Source organism: Rhinatrema bivittatum, chromosome 19 (genome assembly GCF_901001135.1).
Source record: "Rhinatrema bivittatum chromosome 19, aRhiBiv1.1, whole genome shotgun sequence".
Lineage (NCBI taxonomy): Eukaryota > Metazoa > Chordata > Amphibia > Gymnophiona > Rhinatrematidae > Rhinatrema > Rhinatrema bivittatum.
The window spans coordinates 2,367,852-2,391,679 of NC_042633.1; the positions used below are offsets into that span (position 1 = coordinate 2,367,852).

Here is a 23,828-nt window from a genome sequence, read left to right on the forward strand (position 1 = left end):
CGCGGCGCCACAGGCCTTCGGTTCCCGCGCTTCTCTTTCCCCCCCCCCTCCCCCCTCCACACGGCATGCCGAGAGCATCAGTATGCACCGCGTGTGGGCGTCTCGGGGGCTGGCTCTCTAGAGAGGGACTTTGTACCAGCTGCCTCCCCGGCAGGGAGGGCAGCTCGCGGCAGGGGGATGGCTCTGGAGCGCGAAGTCAGGACCGCAGCGGTGGACAGCGGCCGGCCCCGATCCCGCGGAGCGCAGGAACGGCGGCCATTTTGCTGCAGGACCCGGCGCCTCTGAGGAGGACGCGAAGCCCTCGTTTTCGGTCCTGCCACCAGTTTTGGAGCCCGTGCAGCCGTCGGACACGTTGCCCCAGTCGGGGGAGGCCTTGGCCAGACACACCCCCACCCCTCGGACCCACCAGCCTTTTCCCCGGAGTTCATCGTTTTGCTGCATAATGCCTGTTTGGCTAGGATGTCCCAGCCACTGGATCTTCTCCCCCGAGCCACCCCCACCCCCCCCGAAGCTGGTATGCACGGACCCTCTCCCTGGGGGGGTTCTACCCTAGGTCAGTGATCATCAGAGAGGGGGGGCGGCGGGCCCATCTCCGGACACCCCGGGATTGTCCAGAGGCTACCCCCTTGCGCAAGGGGGGGATCCGGTCACAGATCCGGCCGGGGATGACCCTTTATTGGCGGCCCAAATGGAAGGAGACGACCCCTGGGTCCTGCGTATTTTCCAAAAGGATGAGCTGGATGACCTGATCCCACATATCCTGCAGGAGCTGGACATTGATGCCCCGCCTGATCCGCCAGGGCCCAAGCCCACGGTAAAGAACGGGGACCCCGTGTTGGCGGGGCTCCAGCCACCCGCAAGGGCATTTCCTACCCATCCTACGTTCCTGCAGTTGGTTTCTAGGGAATGGGACACACCTGAGGCCACACTCAAGGTTAGTAGGGCCATGGAGAAGCTTTATCCGCTGCCCAAGGAGTTCCTGGAGCTCTTCAAGGTTCTGACGGTCGATTCCGCAGTTTCGGCAGTCACCAAACGCACCACTATCCCAGTTACAGGGGGCACAGCGCTGAGGGGGCTACAGGACAGGAAACGAGAGGTGTACCTCAAGAGAGTCTTCGAGGTGTCGGCGCTGGGAGTGCGGGCGGCCATCTGCAGCTCGCTGGCACAAAGAGCAGGCCTCCGCTGGGTACATCAGCTTCTCACTTCACAGGACCTGCCTCCAGAGGAAACGAGCCAGGCAGATCGGTTGGAAGCCGTGATTGCCTACGGGGCGGACACGTTGTATGATCTGCTCCGGGTCCTCGCCAGGTCGATGGTGGCGGCGGTCTCGGCTCGTCGTCTTCTTTGGCTCTGGAACTGGTCGTCGGATTCCTCCTCCAAGACTCGGCTGGGATCGCTTCCATTTAAGGGCAAGTTTCTTTTTGGTGAAGATCTGGATCAGATCTTCACCAAAAGAAAATGCGGAAGGATAGGCTTCCGGAAGATCAGCCACGGTCCACGAGATCCTTCGGTTCCTCTAGAAATCATTTCTGCAATCAACGCCGTTTTCATACCACGAGACAACAACAGACCCCCCGGACTCCCTCTTCCCGCTCGCATTCTTGGAACCGGCCCTTTCCAGGGCGCAGACCCTGCAAGGAAGGACTGTCTCATGGTGCGTCCTCCAAGCCCCCTCAATGATGCCAGGCTGGCCCACGCACGATCCCCAGGGTAGGGGGCCAGATTTCTCTCTTCTACGAGGAGTGGGTCCGGATCACGTCGGATCAGTGGGTCCTAGATATTCTAAAACACGGTTACGCACTGGATTTTGTACGGGACGCAAGAGACAGGTTTCTCTTCTCCCCCTGTGGGTCACTTCAAAAGCAGATCGTAGTTCACCAGACGTTGCACCGGCTCCTTGCGCTGGGGGCAATTGTCCCAGTGCCTCCCCCAGAAGTGGGCCGGGGTCACTGTTCCATCTACTTTGTGGTTCCCAAAAAGGAAGGCACTTTCCGTCCAATACTGGATCTCAAGTTGGTAAACAAATCCCTCAAGGTACCGCATTTCAGGATGGAGACCCTACGCTCGGTAATAGCGGCAGTACACTACGGGGAGTTCCTGGCCTCCCTGGACCTCACGGAGGCGTACCTCCATATTCCAGTCCTCAAGGCGCACCAACGTTTTCTCCGGTTCAAGGTACTAGGGCAACATTTTCAGTTCCAGGCCCTTCCTTTTGGTCTGGCGATGGCCCCACGAGTTTTCACCAAGGTCATGGTGGTGGTAGCGGCCGCCCTATGTTGGGAGGGTATCTTGGTTCACCCTTACCTGGACGACTGGCTCATTCAAGCGAAATCCTTGAACCAGGGTTATCGGGCGGTCGACAGCGTGCTCCAGCTCCTTCAGTCGCTTGGGTGGATCGTCAACTTCGCCAAGAGCAGCCTCACCCCATCTCAGTTGTTGGACTTCCTGGGTGCGAGATTCAGCATGGCGGAGGGCAAGGTTTTCCTACGGCCGGAGCGGCCACAGGCGTTGCTGGACCAAATACAGCGTTTCTATGGTCTTTCTTGGCCCACAGCTTGGGATTATCTACAGGTCCTGGGATCCATGGCATCCACTATAGATATGGTACCCTGGGCCTTCGCTCATCTGCATCCGCTACAGAGGGCCTTGCTTTCCCGCTGGAAGCTGGTGTCGCGAGATTTTCAGGCAATCCTCCCTATCCCGCAGACAGCCGAGGACAGCCTCGCCTGGTGGCTAGACCCCCTCAATCTGGCTCAGGGGGTATCCTTGGAGACTCCGGACTGGATAGTAGTCACGACAGATGTCAGCCTCTCGAGTTGGGGAGCGGTCTGTCAGTCGAGGTCTCTGCAGGGTCAGTGGACGCAAGTCCAAGCGTGGTGGCCAATCAACCGCTTGTAATCCAGAGCGGTCCGTTTAGCGCTGAAGGAGTTCCTTCCCCTCGTTCGCCATCGAGCGGTCGGGATACTCTTGGACAACGCGACCACAATGGCGTATATAAACTGCTAGGGAGGCACGAGAAGCCGTCACGTCTACCTGGAAACGGACAAGCTCACGACATGGGTGGAACTGCACCTAATCCGATTGGCGGCCTCACACATCGCGGGGGTGGACAATATCCAGGCGGATTTCCTCAGCCGTCAACACCTCGACCCTGGAGAGTGGGAGCTCTCGGAGGAGATGATGCACCTGAATGTCCACCGTTGGGGGATTCCTCACATAGATCTCATGGCGACAGCCCGCAACGCAAAGGCCCCTCGCTTCTTCAGTCGCAGAAGAGAACACGGCGCGGAGGGCGTCGATGCACTGGTGCTGCCGTGGCCCTGCCATCTCCTCCTCTATGTGTTTCTTCCTTGGCCCCTAGTGGGCAGGGTTCTACGAAGAATCGAGAACCACCAAGGCACGGTAATTCTGGTGGCTCCGGAGTGGCCTCGCCGGCCATGGTTCGCAGATCTACTCAACCTGACGGATGACGGGCCCCTGCGTCTCAGGCATCTTCCACACCTCCTTCGTCAAGGTCCAATATTTTTCGACGAGGCAGCTCACTTCTGTCTTGTGGCTTGGCTTTTGAGAGGCGCAAGTTGAGACGGCGTGGTTATCCGGAGGCAGTGATCTCGACCGTCCTTCAAGCATGAAAGACATCCACCTCCGTCGCCTACATCTGGGTGTGGAAGGTTTTCGAGTCATGGTGCACGGCACATGCTACACAACCGGGACACATGTCTGTGACCCAGATTCTTTCGTTCCTACAGGCGGGATTAGAAAAGGGCTTAGCTTACAACTCTCTCCGAGTACAGGTTGCAGCCTTAGGAGCCTTGCTTCGCCAAGGGACGGATATTCCTCTCTCCTCTCATCCGGATGTCGTCCATTTCCTTAAGGGGGCAAAGCATTTGAAGCCACCACTCCAAGCTCCTTGCCTCTCTTGGAGCCGTAACCTGGTACTATGGATCTTGGCGGAGCCCCCTTCGAGCCTCTACGGACCGCTACTCTCAAGGACCTCACTCTCAAGACGGTTTTTCTGGTAGCCATTTGTTCAGCCCACCGGGTCTCTGAACTACAGGCGTCATCCTGCAGGGAACCGTATCTTTGATTCACCGACTCGAGGGTCACTTTGTGAACAGTACCCTCGTATCTATCCAAGATGGTCTCCACCTGAATCAGACGGTGGAACTGCCTTCTTTCTCGTTGTTTGACTCTCGAGACCTACGCAAGCTTGATGTTAAGCGCTGCTTGATGTGTTACCTGGAGGTTACCAATGATTTTCAGCTTTCGGATCACCTATTCGTCCTCTGGTCAGGACCTCAGAAGGAACACTTGGCCTCTAAGACGACGATCGCTTGCTGGCTGAAGGAGGCCATTGTGGCAGCGTACATTGGCACGGGAAAGAAACCTCCGATGGTGGTCCGGGCTCATTCCCTTCACGCACAGGCGACATCCTGGGCGGAGAGTCGTTTGGTCTCGTCTCAGGAAATCTGCAGGACAGCCACCTGGAAGTCACTGCATACTTTTGCTCGACACTATCATCTGGATGTTCAGTCATCCACCTTTGGTTTGTTTGGTGACAGGGTCATTCGAGCAGGGCTATCTACGGCCCACCCTCAGTAGGGAAGCTTTGGTACATCCCACCGTCTGGACTGATCCTGGTACGTCCAGGGAAAAGAAAATTATACCTTACCTGCTCATTTTCGTTCCTGTAGTACCATGGATCAGTCCAGACGCCTTCCCTCAGACTGGTTGGGATTTGTCAGGGGATCCACTGCTCGATTTTCTTATGTCTTTGACCCTCTTGGGTAGAGTTCTTCTATTCTTCTGTGGAGCTGTTCCTTACAGTTCTGTTGGCAAGTTGCTGTTGGACACCAGTTTAGGTGTACTCTTACGGTTTCAAGTTTTTAGTGTTATACTAAGTTGGTTTACTTGATCCCTCCGTTTCTCTCTTTCTATGGCTTTGATAGTCTATTTACTGAAGAGGCATAGAGGGGGTGCGGGCTTAGGTGGCATCTCCCTCAGAAGTTCTTGTCTGACGCCATCTGCTGGACGGGGGACATAACCCACCGTCTGGACTGATCCATGGTACTGCAGGAACGAAAATTAGCAGGTAAGGAATAATTTTCTTTTAGCAGGTCCTGGGTGACTCCTCCTAGACTCGTTTGTTTTCTCATCCCAGGCCTTCCGATTGTAACGTCTGTGTTCTCACTGAGCGTCAAACAAGAGGCAGATCTGCCCTTCCTGGATCCTCCTGAATCAGAGACGACTGAAGGGATTCACCCTCCTGTAACAGGCAAGTACCACTCCCTGCCCTCGGCTTGTATTCTTCCCTCCTCTTCCCTCTGAATTTCCATACGACTGAGCTAACACACAGGCCCCTCCCTCGTTTCTTGTACTCGTTGCTCCCCATCTGCCTTTCCCACCGCCCTCTGTGTCCGTCCTAAATCTGTGTAAATTTGCTGATTGGTTGGATGCTGCTGCTGCCTCTGTCAGGAGGGGACTCCAGGCATCCACCACCCTGTCAGTAAAGAAATATTCTCTCATGTTTCCTCTGCACATTCCTCCGTCATCTTCATATCCTGTCCTCTTCTCCAGGAGTCTCCTTTCCACCTTCCCTCGCCCTCCTGTCTAAGAATTCCTTGGCTTTGGTGCCTTCTAGTGACATCTCCCACCCTGCCTCATATAATTATAATGAAGCAGAGGAGCCAGGTAGAATCAGATTTCTGAAATCTGGCAGCTGGATGAAAAAACATCTGGTTTAACAAAAATACACTTTGAGGTAGAAATTTCCAACATGTTTTGGCAATAGCAGTAACCACACCAGATTATTTTGTAGATCCTGAGAGATCCTGAGGAATGAAGTCGCCCACCTTGGTGTTAAAATGATCAGGATTCTGTTAGAATGGATTTCTGATGATGATCAGCACAGCAGCACCCTCCTTTCTTAGTGCTGCACTGGTGGCAGTGTCTATGAACACAGCATAATCCTGAGCTCACTTGCACTGATAATACAGGCTCTGGGGTAACTTTTCTACATATTGTAACCATCTTTTCCCATAACAGGCTCCCCCAGTGTCACCCCTGACATTTTAATCCGATTTAAGCAAGAAGGATGTGGGACTGAGCCCCCGAGATCTGAGCACAGAGGGAGCCTGAGCATCCCAGGCGCCTGTGAGGAGCTGCATGAAGCAGGCGATGCAGCTTGGATTAAAGGTACTGCTGGGCCGATCCAAACATTGCTGAGACACGAGGCCTCCTCTGGGCCAGACACAGCGGGGAGGAGGCGTTAAATCATGTCCCTGACCTCTGACCTTTCTTGTGTGGAGAATTTGTTTGCTCTCTTTCCATTCCTTCTGCTTTTCTCTTTCATGTTCAGATTTCTCTTTCCTTTCTTCTCCCTCTCTCTCATCTTCCCCCACCATTTCCCTCCCCCCTCTCTTGTCCCATTTCTACCTCCTCTTCTCCTCTTTCCTGTCTTTTACTCTACATTTCTCTCTTTTCTTGGGTCAGGGTCCAAGACTGGTTAAAGGCTGAAGATGTTTTCCCATTTCTCTAACAGGCAGCCGAGGTCACAGTCCTGACCCCACAGCAGAGATCCTGAAAATGGAGGAACCTCCTGTCAGCGACCAGCAGGAGGGAGGAGAGGAGGAGGCTGAGACCAGCAGCGGTGAGCAGAGCATTAATTTATCATAAAATATGGGCTATGGAGAATGTTAAACTTTACATGAGGGGGAGTCACGTGATGTGGTGAGCTCGGATAGACGCACGTTGACCGAGCTCCGGCCATCTCATCTTTTTGCATTAAGTGGGTGCCTGTTTTAGAGCTTTTTACAGCCAGATTTTTGCGACTAACTGCACCCACAATCACATCTGACAGAATTCAGAAGTTAGCGGACCCATGGCGACTAAAACACAGCGAAAAGAAAAGGAGAAAGCTAAGCAGCCTGACCACAAAATGACGCCGTTCTCCCTAGAACTAACAGATACCGCAACGGAGGAATCATTGGAAGAAAGAATTTCCCAAGCGGTGGGCGAGGCTTCATCAAATAGCTGAGCAAATAGCCGAAGTGCGATCTTCTATAGTGGAAATAGAAAAACGTGTGGAAAAGGTAGAGGAATGCACTATCCTCCTTGAGGACGACGTCGGGGCGCTTGAACACCGAATCCATGACCTGGAATAGTCTAACAAGCAACAAGGAGAAAAGCTAGACAAATTAGAAAACCGAGCAAGGCGCAACAATCTTCGGTTTGTCGGATTCCCCGAGTCAATAGCGGATGCGGATATTATGAGCACGCTGGATACCTGGTTGTCGACTCACATCCCGGCATTGCAAAACGCGCCAGGAGGCCTGATGGAACGCGCACATAGGCTGGGCCCCAGAACCTCCGAAGGGACGCCGTCCAGGCCACGTGTGATTATTGCCCGTTTCTTGAACTACGTTCACAAAACACTTATTCTACAACACTATTGCAAGGATAGAGACCTCAAATATGGGAACCAAAAAATATTAATCTTCCAAGATTTTTCAGCCTATGTCTCAGGGCTGCGGAAGGCTTATACTCCTATATGTTCTGAGCTGGTTGCCAAGAAAGTGCGCTTTTCATTACTATATCCAGCAAAATTCAAAATATGGCATCAAGGGACACAGCGAATTCTTGAAGACGTCTCAGCAGCCCAGGAGTTCGCTAGCATGATTTCGCCTGCATCGTCAGCTACTGAAGGCTGAGTGCCTATACAGCGGATCACAGGTTCCTTTTTTTCGATGAATCTGACACCAGAAAATGGAGTACAGGCAACGGACTGTTTTGCCGGTTATAACTTTGTTTTCTACTCTCATGTATGCTGTTGGACTGTGTTACGAGGGGAACAGTTGCGAAGCGAAGTTCGACCAAGGGCCCTCGATATTTCTTTTTACAAGCAGAGGATTTGTCGGACCGATGAACTGTTACTGGTGCGGGCTACGTGAGACAATTTTGCTAATTTCGCCTAGTAATTCTCTTTTCATGTCAGAATTGGATATCTGTGATATGCCCAACGTTGTGTTTCTACTCCAAAATAATTTTGTGTCTGTTTGCGTTGTATACGATGAGCGGCTGAGCACGTCAACCCGATGACTCCTAGTCCCATCATTGGGATGTTGGTTCTAATGGGGAAATTATATCTGGTGGTTCTTTTGGTTCTTTGGGGGGGGAAGTTCATGGGGATTGTGGGGAATGCATTGCTGCTTGGGGTTGTATGTGGTTTTACATGCTTTTTTTCAGTGCACTTTTTTTCAATATGTGGGTATTGATATGTGTCTCTCCTGGGAACCGCTTTTGCAACTCACAAAATTCCATGTTAATAAGACCAATCAATCATGGCGGGGACGATAGTCACATGGAATGTTGCAGCTCTTGGCACACCCATCAAACGTGAGAAAGTTCTGTCCCGTTTAAATAAGTTGACTGCTAAACTTATTTTTCTTCAGGAGACACACCTCTCACAATTGGAAGCTTGTAAACTGAGGAAGAAGGGGTTTGGTCAAGTTAATTCAGCTACTGGTACCTCCAAAAGCTGTGGAGTAGTGATTTTAATACATAAAACCTTTGACTTAAAACTGCAAAAACAAATTACAGACCCGAAAGGATGATATGTCATAGCAGTTGGGAATCTAATGGGTTTGGAGGTGGTACTAGCGTCTGTGTATGCCCCAAATCAATATGACCACTCTTTTTTTGTTGAATTAGTGTCCCAGCTTTCCATCTATGCAGATCGCCCAATTATTGTAGGGGGAGATCTCAATTGTATTGTGGATCCTGCCATAGACAGGCAACCAGGGAAACAAGGAAAGCCTATGAACGAGAATAAAGGTCCTCCATTTCTCTGTGCGCAATTGCGTTTGATAGATCTCTGGCGAGTTTTGAATCCTGGGGATCATGATTGCACTCACTTGGCCAGAGCTCATGCGACGTGGTCTAGAATTGACTTTTTTAATCTCTGAGACTTTACTATCGAAGTTTTCTAAAGCTAAGATTGCAGAACTGATGATCTCTGACCACTGTCCTGTGACTGCCCAATTAAAACTCATGCCGTCTTCCAGGAGAACCCAATGGCGGTTACCTGGGTTTCTTTATTCTGATCCCCAATTTCCAAATTATTTACGGGTAAAGTGGGCAGAGTTTGCTGGGGAGAATGGCCAACATACTCAGCATCCGATACTATATTGGGAAACTGCGAAAGCGGTTATGAGGGACCATATAATCAGTTATGTGTGCCATCAAAAGAAGAAACAAAACGCTGACCTCCTTAAACTAACCAAAGCTTTAAACGAAGTGAAGAAAGAGCTCACGGGACATTCCACAGACTCTAAATTAGAGAAATTCAAGGCAATTCAAATGGCTTTAAATAATCTTCATAGTAGGGCTGAGCACTTGATAAAATTCTACAAATTCCGCATGTTTCACCAAGCAAACAAAGCTGGGAAGGCGTTGGCCAGTCTCCTTAAGAGTCAAGAGCTTTATTCCTCTGAGAATCCCAATTCAGATACCATAACTCGTTTTTTAGATCAAGTCTCCTGTCCTGTACTAACAGACGATCAACGACTTCTTTTAAACAGGGATATCAATATGGAAGAAGTAAAGGAGGCGATAAAGTCACTACCGGCACACAAAGCCCCCGGGGCCAGACGGCTTCGACTCTGTCTTTTACAAATCCTTAATAGACGACATCTCGGAACCCTTAAGTATGGTTTTTGTAACCATGAAGGATGTGGGCTCTGTGCCCGAAACAATGTGGTCTGCCCCTATTGTAGTTCTACCCAAACCCGGCAGGGACCCTCTCCTCACGGGTTCTTATAGGCCTATCTATTAAATCTGGATATAAAGATTTATGCAAAGATTTTTGCTAATAGACTCAAAAATGTTAGGCCTCATATTATCGAGAAAGATCAGGTGGGTTTTGTCAAGGGTCGCCGAGCAACTGTTAACCTCCATAGAGTACTTTGCGCCCTAGAATCCTGTGTCACTGGGAATGTGAGGGAGCCAATACTGGTTGCGTGTGACGCTGAAAAAGCATTGGACAGAGTGGAATGGACCTTTTTGAAGCAAGTGCTTTGAAATTTGGCATCAGGGGAACCTTTTTTACATACATCACGTTGTTATATACTAATCCCACTGCCAGGATTATGGTAAATGTCTCTCTTTCACATCCATTTCCACTCTGTCGAGGGACCCGCCAGGGATGTCCGTTGTCCCCGCTTCTGTTCATCTTATCAGTGGAACCCCTGGCCATAGCTCTTAGAACACACCCAGAGATTGAAGGCATATGGGTGGGACTTCATAGCCATAAAACTTTACTTTTTGCAGATGACCTCCTCTTCCTCCTCACCAATGCTCGAAAGTCATTACCCGTGGCCTTACACCTCTTCATGGAGTACTAGGAGGCCTCAGGTTTTAAATTGAATCTAGATAAAACAGAGGCTCTAGATATACGTGGGAACTTGGAAAACTCATGGCACGATTTTCCTGTTAAGTGGGCTGGTGATAAAATTAAATATTTAGGGATACAAATTCATAGAAATACTACTCAATGGTACCGTGTTAACATACCTCCTTTGTTAGACAAACTCAGAGGTAAATTGGAGGCCTGGCGACATTTTCCTTTATCATTACACGGCAGGATAGCTGTTATAAAAATGATTATTGCACCAAAACTGTTATACTTGTTACTGATGATGCCAATTTTTCTTCTGGGAAAAGATTTAAAGCGTATTCAACGAGATGTTACGTGATTCATATGGCAGGGTAAAAAACCACGTTTGGCCTATAAGAACTTGGTAGCCCCTAAGGACAAAGGGGGTTTAAATTTGCCTGACTTTAAGATGTAAGCTTGGGCTGCAAATTTAAGGTTCCTGGGAGATTGATTAAATGGCACCTCAGAGTTCACTGATTATTCTCTAATAGTGGATATTTGCAAACCTCTAGACCCTAAGTTGGTCTTACATTTAACGAAGCGAGAACTCTCACAGAGGGGAATTACCGCCCACTTGGCTCACATTATGCATCGAGTCTGGGTTCAGTTGCGGACTATTTTGCGATTACCGTTACAGGTCTCCTCTCTGTACCCATTGCAAAATAACCCAGTGATCCCCTCCCTAGACACCTTTTTTAGCGGTTTCTCTCCGAACTTGGATAAAAAGACTCTGGGTGTCCTCCTGGACCCCAAATCTGGGTGCCTTAAAACGTTTGAAGAGATGCAGACACAACTGGGTTTACACCGTAATTTTTTCTTGGGCATGCGCAACTACGCGCTTTTGTTCTTAAACTTGTAAGAACATAAGAACATGCCATACTGGGTCAGACCAAGGGTCCATCAAGCCCAGCATCCTGTTTCCAACAGTGGCCAATCCAGGCCATAAGAACCTGGCAAGTACCCAAAAACTAAGTCTAGTCCATGTTACCATTGCTAATGGCAGTGGCTATTCTCTAAGTGAACTTAATAGCAGGTAATGGACTTCTCCTCCAAGAACTTATCCAATCCTTTTTTAAACACAGCTATACTAACTGCACTAACCACATCCTCTGGTAACAAATTCCAGAGTTTAATTGTGCGTTGAGGAAAAAGAACTTTCTCCGATTAGTTTTAAATGTGCCCCATGCTAACTTCATGGAATGCCCCCTAGTCTTTCTACTATCCGAAAGAGTAAATAACCGATTCACATCTACCCGTTCTAGACCTCTCATGATTTTAAACACCTCTATCATATCCCCCCTCAGTCGTCTCTTCTCCAAGCTGAAAAGTCCTAACCTCTTTAGTCTTTCCTCATAGGGGAGCTGTTCCATTCCCCTTATCATTTTGGTAGCCCTTCTCTGTACCTTCTCCATCGCAATTATATCTTTTTTGAGATGCGGCGACCAGAATTGTACACAGTATTCAAGGTGCGGTCTCACCATGGAGCGATACAGAGGCATTATGACATTTTCTGTTTTATTCACCATTCCCTTTCTAATAATTCCCAACATTCTGTTTGCTTTTTTGACTGCCGCAGCACACTGAACCGACGATTTCAATGTGTTATCCACTATGACACCTAGATCTCTTTCTTGGGTTGTAGCACCTAATATGGAACCCAACATTGTGTAATTATAGCATGGGTTATTTTTCCCTATATGCATCACCTTGCACTTATCCACATTAAATTTCATCTGCCATTTGGATGCCCAATTTTCCAGTCTCACAAGGTCTTCCTGCAATTTATCACAATCTGCTTGTGATTTAAGTACTCTGAACAATTTTGTGTCATCTGCAAATTTGATTATCTCACTCGTCGTATTTCTTTCCAGATCATTTATAAATATATTGAAAAGTAAGGGTCCCAATACAGATCCCTGAGGCACTCCACTGTCCACTCCCTTCTACTGAGAAAATTGTCCATTTAATCCTACTCTCTGTTTCCTGTCTTTTAGCCAGTTTGCAATCCATGAAAGGACATCGCCACCTATCCCATGACTTTTTACTTTCCTAGAAGCCTTTCTTGTCAAACGCCTTCTGAAAATCCAAGTATACTATATCTACCCGGTTCACCTTTATCCACATGTTTATTAACTCCTTCAAAAAAGTGAAGCAGATTTGTGAGGCAAGACTTGCCCTGGGTAAAGCCATGCTGACTTTGTTCCATTAAACCATGTCTTTCTATATGTTCTGTGATTTTGATGTTTAGAACACTTTCCACTATTTTTCCTGGCACTGAAGTCAGGCTAACCAGTCTGTATTTTCCCGGATCGCCCCTGGAGCCCTTTTTAAATATTGGGGTTACATTTGCTATCCTCCAGTCTTCAGGTACAATGGATGATTTTAATGATAAGTTACAAATTTTTACTAATAGGTCTGAAATTTTACTTTTTAGTTCCTTCAGAACTCTGGGGTGTATACCATCTGGTCCGGGTGATTTACTACTCTTCAGTTTGTCAATCAGGCCTACCACATCTTCTAGGTTCACCGTGATTTGATTCAGTCCATCTGAATCTTTACCCATGAAAACCTTCTCCATTACGGGTACCTCCCCAACATCCTCTTCAGTAAACACCGAAGCAAAGAAATCATTTAATCTTTCCGCGATGGCCTTATCTTCTCTAAGTGCCCCTTTAACCCCTCGATCATCTAACGGTCCCTTTAACCTCTTGATTATCTAACTGTCCAACTGACTCCCTCACAGGCTTTCTGCTTCGGATATATTTTAAAAAGTTTTTACTGTGAGTTTTTGCCTCTACAGCCAACTTCTTTTCAAATTCTCTCTTAGCCTGTCTTATCAATGTTTTACATTTAACTTGCCAATGTTTATGCTTTATCCTATTTTCTTCTGTTGGATCCTTCTTCCAATTTTTGAATGAAGATCTTTTGGCTAAAATAGCTTCTTTCACCTCCCCTTTTAACCATGCCGGTAATCGTTTTGCCTTCTTTCCACCTTTCTTAATGTGTGGAATACATCTGGACTGTGCTTCTAGAATGGTATTTTTTAACAATGACCACGCCTCTTGGAAATTTTTTACTTTTGTAGCTGCTCCTTTCAGTTTTTTTCTAACAATTTTTCTCATTTTATCAAAGTTTCCCTTTTGAAAGTTAAGCACGAGAGCCTTGGATTTGCACACTGTTCCTTTTCCAGTCATTAAATCAAATTTGATCATATTATGATCACTATTGCCAAGCGGCCCCAGCACCGTTACCTCTCTCACCAAGTCCTGTGCTCCACTGAGAATTAGATGTAAAATTGCTCCCTCTCTCGTCGGTTCCTGAACCATCCAGGAACGTTATCTCTCTAGCGTGACCCGATGATACATTTACCCAGTCAATATTGGGGTAATTGAAGTCTCCCATTATTACCGCACTACCAATTTGGTTAGCTTCCCTAATTTCTCTTAGCATTTCACTGTCCGTCTCACCATCTTGACCAGGTGGACGGTAGTATACCCCTATCACTGTAGTCTTCCCTGACACACAAGGGATTTCTACCCATAAAGATTCAATTTTGTATTTAGTCTCATGCAGGATGTTTATCCTGTTGGACTTTATGCCATCCCGGACATAAAGCGCCACACCTCCTCCCGAGTGCTCCTCTCTGTCATTGCGATATAATTTGTACCCCGGTATAGCACTGTCCCATTGGTTATCCTCCTTCCACCATGTCTCTGAGATGCCAATTAGGTCTATGTCATCATTCACTGCTATACATTCTAATTCTCCCATCTTACTTCTCAGACTTCTGGCATTAGCATACAAACATTTCAAAGTTTGTTTTTTGTTTGTATTTTCATTCTGCTTTTTAATTGATAGGGATAAGTTTGAATTTTTTAGCTCAGGTGAGTTTTTAGTTACAGGCACTTGGACTGCTTTTCTAATTATTGGAACCTCACTGTCGGGATGCCCTAATTCTAATGCATCATTAGTATCCTTTAAAGATACCTCTCTCCGAACCATGCGCTGCTGAGCGACTGTCGGCTTTCTGCAGATTTCAGAGTGGAGAGTGTGGTCACGCACGGTGCCTTCTTTTTCGGCCTTCCATCTTAATTAGACTGCGGATCTTCCAACCTTTCTAGGTTTGGATTCCTCCGTGTCTCATGCAATAGGCCTTCGGCTCTTGGACGGAGACATTGATTGTAGAGGTATCTGAAAGTTACTAATGAGTTTCGTAGATCAGATCACCCTTTTTGTTATGTGGAATGTTTCACAGAGGGAGTGTCAGGCTTCTAAGACTACATTTGTGCATTGGCTTAAGGAGGCAATTGGTTCGACGCCAGTGCCTGGAGGTCTGAGGGCTCACTCAAAGCGTTCTCAGGCAACCTCTTGGGCCGAGGCTCAGAAGGTATCTCCGCAGGAGATTTGCAGGGAGACTGCTTGGTATCTGCTGCTGCACACATACACCAGACGCTGTCGCTTGGATATCGGGGCTCCGGCTTCCATGTGCTTTGGTGAGAGTTTTCTGCGAGTGGAATCTCCACATCCCACCCAAGTTACGGGGACCTTAGGTACATCCTAGGAGTCTGGGCTGATCCGGGTACATACAGGGAAAGGAAAATTGGTTCTTACCTGATAATTTTCATTGCTGTAGTACCACGGATCAGTCCAGATGCCCGCCCAAAGACTAGGAGTGGGTAACAGGGGGATCTGTAAAGTCCGCGCACACATATTCAGGTTATATTATTGCAGCATACTAAGAAAGAAAGCTACGGTTACATGTTTGTATGTTCGTTCTTAAAGTTCTGCTCTTGCTTGATTCATTGCTAGTCTTTTTCTGCTTTGAGACTCTATATACTGAAGGGATGCAGGAGGCACACCATGTTAAGTGAGGGTGCCTTTCAAGTTTTTCTCTGGGTCTCCACCTGCTGGAAGGGAGGCATAACCCATGGTCTGGACTGATCCGTGGTACTACAGGAACGAAAATTATCAGGTAAAAACCAGTTTTCTTATCTGAAGGCGGCGAAGCAATGTGACAAGGCGATAGCTAAAGCCAGAGGGATGCTGGGCTGCATAGAGAGAGGAATAACTAGTAAGAAAAAGGAGGTGATAGTCTCCTTGTACAGGGCCTTGGTGAGGCCTCACCTGGAGTACTGTGTTCATTTCTGGAGACCATATCTCAAAGGAGACAAAGAAACATATAGAAACATAGAAATGACGGCAGAGGAAGACCAAACGGCCCATCCAGTCTGCCCAGCAAGCTTTCACACTTATTTATCTGTTACTCTTTGCCCTTAGTAACCCTTTGGTTCTGTTTCCCTTCCACCCCTGCCAATAATGTAGAGAGCAATGTTGGAACTGCATCTAAGTGAAATATCTAGCTTAATTAGTTAGAGATAGTAACCGCCGCAATAAGCAAGCTACACTCATGCTTGTTTACCCAGATTATGTAATTCAGTCCTTGTTGGTTGTTGTCTGTATATAGATCCACTTTTCTTCATTCTCCCCTGCCATTGAAGCAGAGAGCTACGCTGGATATTCATTGGAAGTGAAGTATCAGACTTTCTCCCCTGCCATGGAAGCAGAGAGCTACGCTGGATATTCATTGAAAGTGAAGTATCAGACTTTCTCCCCTGCCATTGAAGCAGAGAGCTATGCTGGTATGCAAGAAGTATCCGTCTTTCTCCCCTGCCATTGAAGCAGAGAGCTACGCTAATACGCATTGAAAGTGAAGTTTCAGTCTTTCTCCCCTGCCGTTGAAGCAGAGAGCTATGCTGGATCTGCATTGAAAGTGAAGTATCAATCTTTCTCCCCTGCCATTGAAGCAGAGAGCTATGCTGGATATGCATTGAAAGTGAAGTATCAGTCTTTCTCCCCTGCCATTGAAGCAGAGAGCTATGCTGGATATGCATGAAGTATCAGACTTTCTCCCCTGCCATTGAAGCAGAGAGCTACGCTGGATATGCATTGAAAGTGAAGTATCAGTCTTTCTCCCCTGCCGTTGAAGCAGAGAGCGATGCTGGATATGCATTGAAAGTGAAGTTTCAGTCTTTCTCCCCTGCCGTTGAAGCAGAGAGCTATGCTGGATATGCATTGAAAGTGAAGTATCAGTCTTTCTCCCCTGCCGTTGAAGCAGAGAGCTATGCTGGATATGCATTGAATGTGAAGTATCGGGCTTATTTGGTTTGGGGTAGTAACCACCGTAACAAGCAAGCTACTCCCTACTTTTTGGGAATGGAAAACCCTTTTTTCCACATTACCTGTTGCCGTTGAAGCAAAGAGCAATGTTGGAGTTGCATTAACTGTGTATATGTTTATTGAATAAGGGTATTATCTCCAGGTAGTAGCCGTCATTCCTGCAAGCTACCCCCATGCCTCTTCTCTTCATCCACATCCTCTGGACTTTATGGATCCACAGTGTTTATCCCACGCTCCTTTGAAATCCTTCACAGTTTTGGTCTTCACCACTTCCTCCAGAAGGGCGTTCCAAGCATCCACTACCCTCTCCGTGAAGAAATATTTCCTGACATTGGTTCTGAGTCTTCTTCCCTGGAGTTTTAAATCGTGACCCCTGGTTGTGCTGATTTTTTTGCAATGGAAAAGGTTTGTCATTGTCTTTGGATCATTACAACCTTCCAAGTATCTGAAAGTCTGTATCATATCAGCCCTGCTCCTCCTCTCCTCCAGGGTGTACATATTTAGATTCTTCAGTCTCTCCTCATAAGTCATTCGATGAAGACCCTCCACCTTTTTGGTCGCCCTTCTCTGGACTGCCTCCATCCTATCTCTGTCTCTTCGTAGATATGGTCTCCAGAACTGAGCACAACTCACCAAGGACCTTGTACAAGGGGATTATCATTTCCCTATTCTTACTCGATATTCCTCTCTCTATGCAGCCCAGCATTCTTCTGGCTTTAGCTATTGCCTTGTCACATTGTTTTGCTGACCTCAGATCATTAGACACTATCAACCCAAGGTCTCGCGCCTGCTCCGTGCACATCAGCCCTTCACCCTCCGAATACAGTTCTTTCGGATTTCCACACCCCATATGCATGATTCTGCACTTCTTGGCATTGAATCTCAGCTGCCATATCTTCGACCACTCTTCCAGCTTCCTTAAACCCCGTCTCATTCTCTCCACTCCTTCCGGCATGTCCACGCTGTTGCAGATCTTAGTGTCAGCCACAAACAGTCAAAACTTACAGACAGGATGGAGGCGGTCCAGAGAAGGGCGACCAAAATGCTGGGGGTCTGTATAAGAAGACCTATGAGGAGAGGCTGAGGGACCTAAATATGTATAAACCTGGAGGAGAGGAGGAGCAGGGGAGATAGGATACAGAGCTTCAGATACCTGGAAGGTTTTAATGATGCACAATCAACGACAAACCTTTCACTTTGGAAAGAAATCAGTAGAACTAGGGGTCACGTAGTGAAACTCCAGGAAGGAAGACTCGGAGCCAACGTCAGGAAATATTTCTTCACGGAGAGGGTGGTGGAGGCCTGGAATGCCCTTCCGGAGGAGGAGGTGGTGAAGACAGAAACAGTGAAAGATTTCAGAGGGGCAAGGGATAAGCACTGCGGGTCCCTAAAGGCTCGAGGATGGAAGTGAGGAAAAGAGTGCATGGGGGTAACTGGGGGTAACTTGCTGGTGCGGCAGTTGCTACCCTTAACAATTAAGCCTTGTTAATGCAGCTCTATCCTTGCTCTCTGCTTCAACGGCACTGGTTAAAGGAAATTCCATTCAAACAGCATCCGAGGGCCCTGACCTTTACAGTCTGGGAAACTGAGAAGCATGGGGGTAACCTGCACGGTGCGGCAGATACTGGCGTAAGCTTGCTGGGCAGACTGGGTGGATCATTTGGTCCTTTTCTGCCATCATTTCTATCTTTCTTCCTGTGTGCTGTGGAGTATTTCTCACTGACCTAAGTAAAAAGGGGAATAAAGATTCAATCACAAATCTTACACAAATTATTGCAGTTTTTAGCGACCATCACAATAGGCTCTGCCAGTCAATAGACCTTCATCTGCCTTATATTTAAGCAGAGTCTCTTTGTAACTTCCTCTGTTTGCAATAAGTTAAAAATTGGCACCGAGAGTTTAAAATGCCAGCAGAGCCAATGCATCTGAATGTAAGGAGGAATGAGGACGTGGATCACCGCTTATGAGATTTCCTGTGGGATTTCCCCCGATGCAGAATCCGCTTTGAAACACAGCCTGTGTCTGGATTTTTTTGTGATATTTAAGAAGAAGAGAGAAGCAGATGTGTCTTATTTGCATTTTAAGATCAAAATATAAAAAGTTTGCATTGTCACTGCGACCACTGATTAAATATAAGGCAGATGAAGGTCTATTGACTCTTAGAGCCTATTGTGATGGTCGCTAAAAACTGCAGTAAATTGTGTAAGATTTGTGAATGAATCTTTATTCACCTTTTTAGTTTGATCATTCTATGGGAATTGACGCTCAGTCTTTGGCTTATGAGAATTTCAAACGTTCCACATAGAAGGTGAATTTTAATACTGGGTCTCAGTTAAATATTCATTACTGAGTCATTAGAGTTCAGTTACTTTAAGCTGACAGGACTGAGGTTCAGGGACCCGGGTCCAGAACGAATCCCAGGTCTCCAGCAGGGCGTGGCAGAGTTTTTGGTGAGTGACTGCAATCAGTGCAGAGACTGGAGGTGAGGATGAGAGGCACAGAACCAGCAGGATGAGGTCAGACGTGGTCTGTTCCCCTCTGTTCTTGTGCTGCTGCCCACCTGTACCTGTCTACAAGCAGCACCAGCCTCTATTATATATGACAAGCCGTTAAGCCCGTAACAACGGGCTACATTTAAAAAGGTTTTTTCGGTCCATTTCCTTCCCACTCCCTCCCCCTCATTCCCTGTACGTACCAGGATCAGTCCAGGACACCTGGGTTGTGACTCCGCACCAGTAGATGGAGACAGAGCAAGATCTGTCGGACTCGGCCATATATGGCCATGTGCCTGCCACAGCCCCTCAGTCTTACTCTGTCTCCAGTAGATGGTGCAGGTGCAGTCACAGCCCCTGCCTGCCCTGGGTACTGCTAGTTAGTCAGGGTTGAGTTCTTTTCCTGTGTTTTTTAGTCAGCGCTGGTTAGCTGTAGCTCCAGGCTTTTCTTTCTTACTTTTTTTCTTAGTTTCTGTGAGGAAGTCCCGTCCGCCCTACCTCCCAGGGGGTTTGGGAGGTTCTGAGGGGACCATCCCCCCCTGGTAGAGGCCGCTGCCAGGGTTGAGGACCCGGCTAGTCGAGTGGCAGCATCGGGGGTGACACCGGGGAGCCCGGTTCACTCACCCCCGCTGGAGCAGGGCCCCAGGACCAAGGACAGCGACAGGTTTGAGAAAAAAAAAAGTGTTTTTTACGATTTGCGTCCCGCCGGCGGGGGTCGTCTTGTCGGGCCTGCGGCTCGGCGCGCGCCTTTCCAGAGAGGGCCTGTGCTCCTCTTGCGTCCCGGGAGGCGAGGGTCCTTCCGGGGTGCCACGGAGCAGCCATTCTAGGCCCGTTCGTTCGCCGCCGCGTGGTAGCGCAGCGTCAGTCAGGTCTCCGGAGCTCTCCCGCTCAGCGCGGGAGTGGCAGCCATTTTGGGCACAGCCCGCGAAATCGCGCGGGATCCCGCGGGGGATGCCGGCCTTCCTCCTGCGCTTTCCCCGCTGCGGGGGGAGATGTCCAGGGGGGAACCGGGTCCCCCGGGGTCGCCAGCACCGACGAGAGCTCGTCTGACTCCGGGGAGTTTTCAGAGGATTTTGCGCTGCTGTTGCGCAAATTCCTGCACTATAAAGGTTGCAAGCGCAGCCGTGCAAAGGCGTCCAGAGGAGCTTCTCGGTCCGATCCTCCGAAGAGGAGGCCTAAGGACCCCGCGGATTTGCCCCAAGCACCACCCAGAGGGAAGCGGCCCCTCAGGGGGGTCCCGCAGGACTCTGACAGCGAATCCTTGTCAGAAGAGGATGAGGATTACACAGAACAGCACCTGTCAGGGACCCATGGGGCGACAGGGGGTGATCCCACCCAGCCCACTACGGGTAAAGCAGCGCAGGCCGTGGAGGGGGACGACCCTAAGGTGGTTCGTCTATTTCGCAGAGAAGAACTGTCCCCGCTTATCCCGGCCATTCTCCAGGAGCTGGGGATAGATGCGCCACCGGTGGTAGCCCGACAGGAAGCCAACATGGATCCAGTACTGTTGGGTCTCACAGGCCCAGCAGTGGCTTTTCCTTTTCATTTTTCTTCTATGGATATCCTCTTTCGGGAATGGGATACACTGGAGTTAGGCCTAAAGGTCAGTAAAGCCATGGACAAGCTCTATCCGCTCCCGGAGGATGCGTTGGATCTCCTTAGGCTCCCGAAGGTAGATGCGGCAGTCTCTGCGGTGACGAAGAGGTCGACAATTCCGGTCACGGGGGCTACGGCCCTCCGAGACATTCAGGACAGGAAGCTGGAGGTGCAACTCAAAAAGATTTTTGAGGTCTCAGCTTTGGGGGTCCGGGCCGCCATCTGTACCATCTTCGCTATGCGGGCCAGTCTGCGCTGGGCCCAGGTCCTTCAGGCCAACGCTGATCTGTCAGCAGAGGAGGTATCACAGGCGGATCGGTTGGAGGCGGCCATCGCGTACGGGGCGGATGCTTTACACGATCTGCTTCGCACGTCAGCTCGAGCCATGGTGGCTTCCGTCTCGGCGCGCTGCCTTCTGTGGCTACGGAACTGGGCGGCGGATGGATCTTCAAAGGCTCACCTGGGAGCGCTGCCGTTTAAGGGCAAGTTGTTGTTCGGCAAGGAGTTGGATGATCTGATGCTGTCCCTTGGAGAGAACAGGGCCTTTAAGTTGCCTGAGGACAGGTCCAGAACTCGGTCCTCGTTTCCTAGTCGGTCCCGTTTTCGAGGAAACAGAAGATCGCGTCCTCAGAGGTATGTCGGGCCTTCCTACAAGTCAGCCTCCTCCCGCTCCTCTCAGTGGCCTCAGTCCTTTCGTGGGAAAAGGTTCGGTAGGCAAGGGGGAGCCTCGTCCGGTACGGGGCCCAAGGCTTCGCAATGAGATGCGGCCGGCCCATTCCTTGTTTCGACCTCAAGCCGTTGTTCCAAACATTGGGGCGAGGCTGACGCTGTTCTTCGGGGAATGGGCCAAGGTAACGACGGATCAGTGGGTCCTCAACGTGATAAGACACGGCTACGCATTAGATTTTCCTCGAACCACAGCCGACAAGTTCCTGGTGTCGCCCTGCAAGTGTCCAAAGAAGAGGGCGGCAGTGCTAGGAACCCTCCGGCGCTTGGAAAGCTTGGGAGCTATTGCCCCCGTACCTCCCGGTCAGCAAGGCAAGGGCCGTTACTCCATTTACTTCATCGTTCCAAAGAAAGACTGCACGTCAAGGCCAATCCTGGACTTGAAAGGGGTAAACCGATGTCTTCGCGTTCCTCACTTCAAAATGGAGACAATTCAGTCGGTGATTGCCTCAGTACATCCGGGCGAGTTCCTGGCCTCTCTGGATCTTACGGAGGCGTACCTCCATGTGGGTATCCAGCAGTCGTTCCAACGGTTTCTCAGGTTCTGCATCCTGGGAAAGCATTACCAGTTCCTAGTGCTTCCGTTTGGTCTCGCAACGGCCCCTCGAACCTTCACGAAGGTGATGGTGGTGGTGGCGGCGCAGCTACGCCGGGAAGGCTTCCTGGTTCATCCCTATTTGGACGATTGGTTTATTCAGGCAAAGTCCGAGACTCAGTGCCATCGAGCAGTCACCAGGGTCCTTCAGCTCTTACAGTCGCTGGGCTGGGTCGTCAACTTCAGCAAGAGTCAACTGGTACCCACCCAGTCCTTGGAATACCTGGGAGCTTTATTCGACATGAAACAGGGCAAGGTGTTCCTATCCCAGGACCGGGTCTGCAAGCTTCAGTTTCGTGTATGGCGGTTATTGTCTCTTTGACTACCGCGGGTCTGCGATTACCTGATGGTTCTGGGTTCTATGGCGTCAACGCTCGCGTTGGTCCCCAGGGCGTTTGCTCATCTTCGACCCTTACAGTCCTCGCTGCTATCCCGCTGGAAGCCGGTGTCAGAAGAGTTTCAACTGCCACTCCCACTCACGCCTCAGGCGAGATCCAGCCTTGTCTGGTGGCTGGACTCGGATCATTTGACCTGCGGAGTGTCCCTGCTAGTTCCCAGCTGGACGGTGGTGACTACGGATGCCAGCCTCTCCGGCTGGGGAGCAGTTTGCCTCGGCAAGTCCGTACAAGGCCAGTGGTCGGTGACACAAGCACAGTGGTCCATCAACCGGCTAGAGACCAGAGCGGCTCGCCTGGCACTGCAGTCCTTCCTGCCGTTGATACAGGGAAAGGCGGTCCGAGTGTTGTCGGACAATGCGACCACCGTGGCCTACATCAATCCTGATGGCCTGGGCCGAGCAACATCTCAGCAGCATAGCAGCGTCTCACATCGCCGGAGTCGACAATGTCCAGGCGGATTTTCTCAGTCGTCATCACCTGGACCCCGGAGAGTGGGAGCTGGCGGACGACGCCTTTCTTCTCATCTGCGAGAAGTGGGGGGTGCCCCACATGGATCTGATGGCCACATGGCACAACGCGAAGGCTCCGCGGTTTTACAGCCGGCGTCGAGAGAGAGGAGCCGAGGGGGTCGATGTGTTGGTTCTTCCCTGGCCGATGGATGTGCTACTGTATGTTTTTCCTCCGTGGCCGATGATCGGCAAGATCCTTCGGCGCATAGAGTTGCACCCGTCCAACGTGATCATGGTAGCACCGGAGTGGCTGCGGCGTCCGTGGTTCGCAGACCTCATGCAGTTGTCGGTGGAGGCCCCTCTTCGTCTCCAGGGGTTCGCGGGACTCCTATGTCAGGGCCCCGTCTGTTTGGAGGATGCGGATCACTTCTGTCTCGGAGCATGGCTTTTGAGAGGAATCGGTTGAAGAGCAAAGGTTACTCAGATGCGGTGGTAGCCACGCTGTTGAGGTCCAGGAAACATTCCACGTCCTTGGCGTATGTCCGAGTCTGGGTGGTTTTTGAGGAATGGTGCGTGGAGCGCGGGGAGGATCCTACCTCCGCCTCCATTTCCGATATCCTAGCTTTTCTCCAGGCTGGTCTTGCCAAAGGACTAGCATGCAGTTCCCTGCGAGTCCAGGTTGCGGCGCTTGGTTGTTTGCGGGGAAAGGTTCGTGGAGCCTCCCTGGCCCTGCACCCAAATATCTCGCGTTTTCTTCGGGGGGCAAAGCATCTCCGTCCTCCCTTACGTCCTCCTTGTCCGTCCTGGAACCTCAATTGGGTCCTCTCCACACTATGCTCGGCGCCGTTCGAGCCTTTGAAGTGGTCGACTCTTAAGGATCTCACGTAGAAGACTCTGTTCCTTGTCGCGATTACCTCGGCTCGGCGAGTTTCGGAGTTGCAGGCGCTGTCTTGTCGGGAGCCG

The 23,828-nt window shown here is 49.7% G+C and overlaps 1 protein-coding gene across 2 annotated transcripts in view; it reads left to right on the forward strand.

Annotated features, from left to right (window-relative positions):
• The window catches only part of LOC115080204 (zinc finger protein 431-like), a 53,537-nt gene that overhangs the window by 24,310 nt on the left and 5,399 nt on the right, over positions 1-23,828 (forward strand). For both annotated transcript variants that reach the window (XM_029584327.1, XM_029584328.1), the window contains exons 4-6: positions 5,162-5,275; positions 6,046-6,195; positions 6,542-6,649. In XM_029584327.1, the coding sequence (XP_029440187.1) occupies positions 5,162-5,275; positions 6,046-6,195; positions 6,542-6,649 (372 nt within the window). The remainder of the gene's footprint in view (positions 1-5,161; positions 5,276-6,045; positions 6,196-6,541; positions 6,650-23,828) is intronic.